The following is an 8,983-nucleotide window of genomic DNA, read 5'->3' as shown; positions in this document are numbered from 1 at the left end:
ACGCACTATCAGACAATTCGTTATCCTTTGAAAGCTTCTTCTTCATTATTTTCAGTAACTTCTCAAATCCTTTGTCACATAGACCACTCTCTGCCTTCCATTGCAGCGACTCCAGTGTGGTACCGAGATTTGTGTTACCATCTTCGTAATTTGGGTATAACTTTTTTTTGTGATCCTCTAACATGCCCTTTAACTTTTGCTTCTCGTTTACACTTTCTGCTTCTCTGTGTGCATAAGCGATGGCTCGACGGAGATCATTAGCAGGCTCATCTGATGACTCTTCATCTTCAGCTTTCCCTGCCTCTTCATCTTTAGCTTCTCCCGTTGCAGTGTCACCGTATTCAAGGTGCATATCATCATCATCATCATCATCTTCTTCTTCTTCTTCTTCTTCTTCTTCTTCTTCTTCATTGTCTTCCATCATAACCCCTCTTTCTCTGTTCTTGGTCCAACAATTATAGCTGGACATGAAACCTTTCGGAACAGGTGGGAGTGAATGACTTTCCAGAAAATGTAATCCTTTAAGTTCCGACAGTCAATACATGGACAATACATAAAACCATCCGCCCTTTGGTTTTCCTCGGCCACATGGATAAAATATTTCAGGCCCGCAGTGAACTCGTTATGACGTCGGTCACCGTACATCCATTGCCGCCGGTTCATCTGCATCATATAACTAAGTTTATCAAAAACCATTACAGAACATCGTGAATAGTGAAATGACCACTATACAAATGAAAGGATAAAGTTGCTAACCTCGATCGAGGAGGAAAGAAAGTGCAGAAAGCTTAAGTGTGGCTCGGACACCTCATATCATTATTGTTTTGTGAGAAATCAAGTTGCATCATTCTCCCAGGCATTTCATCGAGCAACTCTTGTGAATAGGAAAGAAAAAATAAACTTGCACACAACTCTCACACCTTCCACCAAGAAAAAACAGAGGAGATGGCTGGCTGGGTGAGGGGTATTTATTTGCAAAGGGACCTTTTACACCGGTTCATGCCACGAACCGGTGCTAAAGGGTTCGCGCCTGCCACACGACTGACACGAACCCTTTAGCACCGGTCCGTGGCACGAACCGGTGCTAAAGGTCCCACACGAACCGGTGCAAATTCCTACCTGTTACCGTGCGCGGTCCTAGCTGCTCGAACTGGTGCTAATGCACTCTTTAGTCTAGGTTCGTAGCTGTACCGGTGCTAAAGCTCCCGACAGCTCCAACTATAAGGCCTGGTTTCTACTAGTGTCGTCCGACATCGTCTAGTTAGCACCCTCCAACGCCGCATACTAATCGACATTCGAAAAAAGCGTGAGCTGAGTTACCATTTATTTTTTCCTTTGATCCCTATAAAGATAGTATTAGTGAATTTCATAGAAAAATATATGTAGATATGGGTCTACGCTATAACATGCATGACTCATTGAAAAACAATGATACCGCGACATGGTGTGAAATGTGATCATATAAAAGGTGAAATTTCCTCATAGTGAATACTCCATTCCACACGTTCACTACAGGAAAACGTCAAGGTGCCGACAGTCAGGATCTGTGCCAACAGCTTTTTGTCGAGGCCGTCGGACATGGTGCCGACGACCACAGTCGGCACAGGGGTTTCCGCCGTGACGGTGAGAAAAGGGCGCAAGCCGTCGGCACATGTTTTTCTCTTTTTTATTTTCTTGCCCTATGCCGTCGGCACAAGATTGTTTTTCTCCACGCACCTTCCAAGGAATTGCCATTTCAGTTTTCAAAAAATATAAAAGAAAATATTAGAAATTTAAAAAAGTAAAATCCTTTGAGATGACCATGTATTATGTGGTATAGTTGTTAAGAAAATTAACAAAATGAATTTCGATATATTATACAAAATGGCGTCATATTTCGGTAAAACGGCTTTTCTGGTTGCATACGAACTCCGATAAAAATGTTTTTATATGAAAATGTATCTATGCAAAAAAATCTTCCGATTTCAACCACCTAAGGTCGTTTAGCCAATTTTTTGATTCCCCAAAATTAAAAAGGAAACAAGAATTTTTCAGGTTTTAGATTTTGATAAAAATTAAGATTTATTTTATTGTTTCAAGATCTATTATTAAAAACAATAATGTATTCATGATTCTTTAGTCAAATAATTGTTTGAAACTCAAATAATAAAGAGTGTGATGTCATGGCCCAAGGGTTAATAGGATTCATAGGATAATATTATCAACAGAGAATAACTCCTCTGCGAGAAGGCCACCTGAAAGGAAAGAAGAAGTTAGGCGTGATGGGATAAGAGCAGTTTGAGGATAGATAACCGAGTGTGAGGTTTAACCATTAGTAAGTAATTCGACCTAATATAAGCATGTTTAAAGATTAAACTGTCAAACAATTCAAAAAAATGGAAAGAAAAAATTGAAAATTGATGCACGTCTGCATCGGCACAGGATCTTCCACGGGCTAACGGCCGTTAGGCCTCCATCTGGCCCACCTGAGAGCTATGCCGAGGACAATGGCTGTGCCGGCGGTTAAATGTGTTGTGCCGAGAGACTATTTTGCTGTCGGGGTTGTGCCAACGGTGGCCGATGGACAAAAATGGCATGTGCCAGCGGCAGCACCTTGACTGGTTCCCATAGTGCGTATTGCTCAGGCTGCAGAAATTAGTTTTTTCATGTATACTACCGGCAAAATAAATTAGATTTCTCGTATGCGTTTTACTGGTGCTCTCTAGCTAGCTAGCTGACTGGTTGGGTGAATATGCCGACCGACCGGTGTACCAAAAGTTGAAGCCTGTTGGATCTGGGTGGCTTGGATTCATTGCTCTGGAGCTTATGCGAATAACTGAACGTCCTTCAAAGCCACGATTGAAAGTGCGGTGACACACTGACACATGACATCGATCGGTCGATTTGCCTTCCCTTGTCTTCGTGCCGTCCCGACCACTGTTGGTCCATGTGGACAGGCATATCTTTGTACCACCCTGGCTATTTGCACTCATGCACGCATGTGAGATGCCTACTTTCACTGTTCAGTCTAAGCAAACGGGGACTAATTTTGTTATCAAGAAAAGTTTGCTCCTGTTTCTTGAGTGAATGTTAAGGAGCCGTAACTATTTGGTCATTTGTTACATAAATTCACAAGTTTTAGAAAACATTCACCTAATTAACCAGAACTATCAGAAACACCTGCCTGGAGATGCAAATGGGGTCATCACTAGATTACCCCTGCACTTATCAGAGTTAATCAAATTAACTAAAATTCTGAAGTCACATCACTCTTTTGGAAAACTAACAAACCTAATCTCACATGGCAAGACGCCGAACAGAGGATAAAAGTATCTCAACTTTTTGAAAGTTGTCCTTCAAAGTGGCGCAAGATCAGATAAACACTTCAAAGTTGTCTCTTGCTTCCAACGACCACATTAAACATTGACAGTTCCATTGGAATGTGTCATCAAAACCATGGCAATTACCCCCTTTAAACCATCTTGAATTCATTAATTAAGTCAAGATAAAGACACTGGTTGGATGATCAAGTGGGTTCCTATCAAACCAATCCAGCAGTATTAAAATTTTGTCAATTTTTTTTTACCAATTTGCCCATTAGACGGATATGTAATGACTCTTTCTATTGAGGGTTCCACTGGGATGAAGACATTTTGGTGGAGTAGCAAAGGCAAAGATCAAGGATTCAGAAGTTCAGATCAAAGAAAGAGAGCCCATGTCTCCTCACTTGAAGCTAAACGATCACCCCACTCCCCCCCCCCCCACACATCCCCTTTCCATTTAATCACTTACAAAACCCGCAATTATGGACTTAACGAAACGAATTTAACACTGGAACAATCAATTATAGTAGCTTTTTCACCGATGGAGAATCTAGAATGACTTCAAACCAACATAGATTTAGGGAAGGGACAGATCTATAATCATCTTCCCCGAACATGATCTATCTTGTAATATGTTCTCTCCATCGACCAACCCTAAACCAAAATAATCCTGGGTGAGGAGTCCCTTGATTCTTGGCTATGGATGCTAAAATACCACTACCGACCATGTCTTCCCTTGCAACCTAGTGTGTTTACTTGGGTGGTTGTAATGAGGAGCAGCGAGAGCAAAAAATGTACTAAAAAGGAGAAGAAGTGAGCATATTTTACTTGGTTAAGGAAGTAGATGTACAACCTAGCCACCTGCGTTCAAGACGCCGGAGTTCTTATTATTTCAGAAAATAATCGTTTTAAGGACTCCGTCCACCGTATTCCTTTCAAAATAAAGATAGGAGGATGCGGTAGAATTGGGGAGGGGGAAGTGGATACGTGTGTTAAATAGTGACTTAGTTGGATCTGGTGTGATTGTGCTCGACCTATTCCAAGTCAGCATGTGACGGAGCAGCGACAACTCATTTTTGTTGTCACGTCAGATCAATGAGTAGGCTCGGAGAGTTGTAATTTCGATTGGTTGTAAGTTTATAACCATCCGCTCAAAAGATATGGTTTAAAGTTAAAAGAAACCCAAAATGCATGGTTTGTATAACTTCCAACCTACTAATTATAATTCCTTGATATTTACTCAAGTTTCTTCTAATTTTTCTATGGAAGGAAATGACATGATAATGTATGATAGTATCTCTACAGTGTATATGATATCATGTAGAAGTAATATGTATGAGATTTATTTAACATTATTTTTTTAGTTCTACTTGTTATGATAGGACATCTAAATTTGATACAGTATCAATACTCGTACGGAGTACTATTATCTTTCCCATCATCAATTATAGTGAATTTTTGCATGCACGTGAGAATGAAGGGTGTAAAAACCCTACCGCCGTACCGATTCCCCATGGGGCCTTGAGAAAAGATGCTGCCGTACGCGGGGGCCTCCTGCCTCAGCTAAGCCAGCATCCGTAGTGTGTCATTTGGCATACCAAGAAGGGACATCACCACACTCCTACATACCTTATCGAGGTAAAAATCTGAGCGAAAATAAAATACTGTAAAAACACTCTGCGGGGGAGAGGCAGGAAGAGAGAGACCACATCTCCTCCAATCTCTTTTCACTTCACTTTTTTTGTGAGAGGAGAGAAAGCTAGCAAGGCCATCTCTTCTCCCATCACGTGTAGATCGATCAGGCTTCCCCACCACAAAGATTTCACCGCAGTGTCAAGATAAAGGGAGCTTTTGGTGCCGATCCCTTGGAGCTAGCTAGTAACATGGTGACGGAGATCGATCCATCCATCTATCTATCCTGCTTCCACCTATACACCTGCCACATCCACAGCCCACAATCTGCTGATCCGCGCCGCTGTTGCCTGCTGCGACTCATCGAGCCCATCGCCCGGCACACACACGGAGCTAGCTTCTTCCTCGCCCCACTCCGCGCGCTGCCCGCAACGATTACTTTTACACCATCCCGTGCTTGCCATAGCTTCCCCCATGTCTCCCTAGGCATTTCTCCAACGTACGCGGGAGCAGAGCACAAGCTCCGTCGGTCGATCGACATGACGTTGGACGCCATGTGCGCGGCCACCGACGTCCTCGTCTACAACACCTTCAACGCCGCCGCTGCCAGCAGCTTCCACTTCGGCAATGCCGGCGGCGCCAGCACGGAGGGCGCCGCCAGCTGGATGGCTGGGTCTGCGATGGTGGCGCCGCCGGTGTCCGTGGCAATGCCGGCGGAAGAAGAGGGGGACAAGGTGCAGGCGGGGAGGAGGAAGCGCCGGCGGCGGGCGAAGGTGTGCAGGAACCGCGAGGACGCCGAGAGCCAGCGGATGACGCACATCGCCGTCGAGCGCAACCGCCGCCGCCAGATGAACGACTACCTCGCCGAGCTCCGGTCCCTCATGCCGGAGTCCTACGCCCACCGGGTACGTACATTCCAAAGGATTGTAATCCTGCATTCCTGATATGCTCTGCATTCTTGTGTCGATCGATGTTCCACGGTGAAAATCCTCACCTTCAGCCTCGTTTCAGTTGCTGCACTCTGCTTGGGTGAATGGTGATGCTAAAGTGGATCTTGTGGAATTCTTGTCTCTACCTTTCCCGTCTCTGTCATTAACCACCAATAGTTCATGTGTTCCAATAATGGATGGAGCCCCTGCTCCGCGCGCGAGACATACATTCCTCGGCCACGTTGCGCCATTAATGCGCCATATTAGTTCACTCATGGTTGTAGTAAATGCTCTCTCTACCCTGTTTTTATTTTCGTCTGAAGCAGAGTTTTACCACTACTTGTTCGATCACATGCAACAACCTTTTGCAAGGCTGATTGTACCTGTCCTTGACTGTTCTTCTCTTTATTCCAATCCATGTGTAGGGCGACCAGGCATCCATTGTCGGCGGCGCCATCGATTTCGTCAAGGAGCTCGAGCAGCTGCTGCAATCCCTCGAGGCGCAGAAGTGCACTCTGCTAGGGCAGAAACAACAGCAGCAGCAGCACCTGCTCGTTCCTGACCCAATGCCAGCACCGAGCAACGCCGTCATGGCAGCCGCGGCGACGACGAGCAGCGGCAGCGGCGCGGGCGAGGAGACACCGGCGCCGGCGGCAACGCACGACACGACAGGCACGCCGTTCGCGGGGTTCTTCACGTACCCGCAGTACGTGTGGCGCCTTCCGGCGCGGGACGGCGCGGACGACAACCGCGCCGGGTTGGCGGACGTCGAGGTGACCCTGGTGGAGACGCACGCCAGCGTGCGGGTGATGGCGCCGCGGCTGCCGGGGCAGCTGCTCAGGATGGTCGCCGGGATGGAGCGGCTTAGGCTCGCCGTACTGCACCTCAACGTCACCACGCTCGGCTCACTCGCGCTCTACTCCCTCAGTGTCAAGGTACCATCAAGCGATCGATCTTTGCCGGACACGGCCAGGATTCCTTACATTTTCTATTTTTCTATCTTATACTGCAAGAAAGTGAGTGCCCGAGAATGACAATACCACTGGCATTTTCTTTTCCCAAACAGAAAAAAAACTGAAAACTTCATGTGGCTTTTCAGAAGGAGCGAAAAATATTTTGGTTCCACCACTACGTCCAAAATACTAGTTGAAACTGTAGCAAATTCCTTCTTATTATCCCGGCCATGCAGAAAAGCTATAGAGATTGTGTGCCGGGGCTCGCCTAGTTAGCTAACTGCCCACAGGCCATAACACGCCTACCCCAAACTGGTTGCCATTTTGGCGTCCAAACCAGAGTCCATGCACTGATGCACAAACCCATACAACTGCGTCGCCCAGGAAACAGATCGAATCATTTGCCATCTCTTGTTGCACTGAAGCCACTGATGAAATGGTGAACAAAATCTTGGTGCCATTGCATCTGTTCCGCCTCAGAGGTTCGTCTTCGTCAGGCATTGCTAGCTAGAACTAGCAGCGAGTGCTCCTTCACCATACCGGCCATGGCCAGGAAGAAGATCGTGCAGGCTAAAAGCTGACGGAGAGATTCAGACGCTTTTGCTCACCATCTGGTTCATCCACTCTGCTCTGCCCTGCTCACCTAAACTGTAGCAGCTCTGAACTTGACCGGCCTCCATACACCGCTGCTGCCTGGCCTGCTGCACTATATCAATCCATGATGCTTCGAGTGCGAAAGCAGAAGTAAAAGTTGCGAGCACGTTTTATCTGTCCTGCCCAACAGGCTAAAGCAAAAGCTCGAGATCGTGCCATGGAGAATCTTTGAGCAGCGCTGGGCCGTAGATCGATAGATTGACATGGCGAGATCGGCAGTGAAAAGAAAAAAAGGCTACAGAGTCGAGTCGGTTCTTGAGCTGTTTGCAGCAGCGTCGATCGATCGTCCAGGCCCCCACCGGAGAATGTAGCTTCACAAGAGCTTTACGCTCCAGCCCCGGCTATGGCGACGGTGGAGCTGCAGCGAGATGTGTACTTTGCAGTAGTATCAGTCACCCTGTTCACCTGGCCTCTCGCGTGCGTTCTAGAAACGACCCTTTGCCTCGCTTGCATCGGCCAGATGCCATTAACTTTGTGCGGTGTAAAAGCAATGCAGAAGTTCAGGGTTTACTGATGTTGTGTGTGTGTGCCTTGCAGGTGGAGGAAGGGTGCGGCCTAGCGACGGCGGATGACATCGCGGCGGCAGTGCACCAGTTGCTCTGCTTCATTGATGCCGAGACGACGTCGCGGCGGCTGCTCGAGCTCGACGGTGGCCGGCCGGACCTTCAAAGTTAGCTAGGTACTACTAAGGTGCATGCCGGCGAGCTTGCCCGTGTTACCCTCTAGTATTTGTAAAGCGTAATGCAAACTATGTCTGTGAGGCTGTAGAGACGGAGTCGGTGGGTTGTGGTCCGTGATGCAGAGCAAAGAGCCGTGCTTATGGTAGTGTTATCTTTTTTTTTGAGGGGACGGTAGTGTTATCTTTGATACCCGTTCCTTGTTAGGCCGTGTTTCATGGACATCACCCGGTCCGGCCCAAATCAGCTTTTCGGAGATCCTCCGAGCCCAAAGAAAATGGAACGGCACTATGTCCAGCCGCTCAGCTACACTTCTTTTCCAACTCTTCTAAAAAAAACTTCTTTTTCAACTCTCTACGGGAAAAAATGGTATTGCCGTGCACCATCGCACGGCAAAGATACCGTGCGCAGCAAGCAGCATGCACGGTAAAAAAGTTTCCACGGCAAGGTCTGAAAGTAGCGCACGGCAAAGTCCCAAGACAGCGCACAGCAAAGAAACATCGACGGCAAAGCCTTAGCAGGGCGCACGGCTGAGAAAAACCGCACGGCAAAGGCTCTGGGTGTTGCCGTGCAACACTCTTTGCCGTGCGACCAGCTAGGCTGCACGGCAACGATGCCTTTGCCATGCGTCCCTTTCTTTGTCGTGCGCCAACAAACATTTTCTTTGTTTTTCTTTCTATTTTATTTCATCTAATACTTATTTTTTTAATTAGTTTTACTTTTTGATGACTATTTATTAGTGTTACTTAAGACAATGTGCAATACAAAATTACTCTCCATGTTCATCTCCCACATATATCAGGGTTTCGGAGCAATCGAAAAAAGTTGTGATGCAT

At 46.7% G+C, this 8,983-nt stretch overlaps 1 protein-coding gene across 1 annotated transcript; it reads left to right on the top strand.

Annotated features, from left to right (window-relative positions):
- Positions 1 to 5,473: 5,473 nt before the first annotated feature.
- Positions 5,474 to 8,145, top strand: LOC124671420 (transcription factor bHLH94-like). Its single transcript, XM_047207793.1, has 3 exons — positions 5,474 to 5,839; positions 6,289 to 6,798; positions 8,008 to 8,145. The coding sequence occupies exons 1-3, from the start codon at positions 5,474 to 5,476 to the stop codon at positions 8,143 to 8,145; spliced, it is 1,014 nt and encodes a 337-aa protein (XP_047063749.1).
- The last annotated feature ends 838 nt before the right edge of the window (positions 8,146 to 8,983 follow it).

The sequence above is a fragment of the Lolium rigidum genome, chromosome 7 (genome assembly GCF_022539505.1).
Source record: "Lolium rigidum isolate FL_2022 chromosome 7, APGP_CSIRO_Lrig_0.1, whole genome shotgun sequence".
Lineage (NCBI taxonomy): Eukaryota > Viridiplantae > Streptophyta > Magnoliopsida > Poales > Poaceae > Lolium > Lolium rigidum.
The sequence above is the reverse complement of the archived record's forward strand: the minus strand, read 5'-3'. Positions and strand labels throughout refer to the sequence as shown.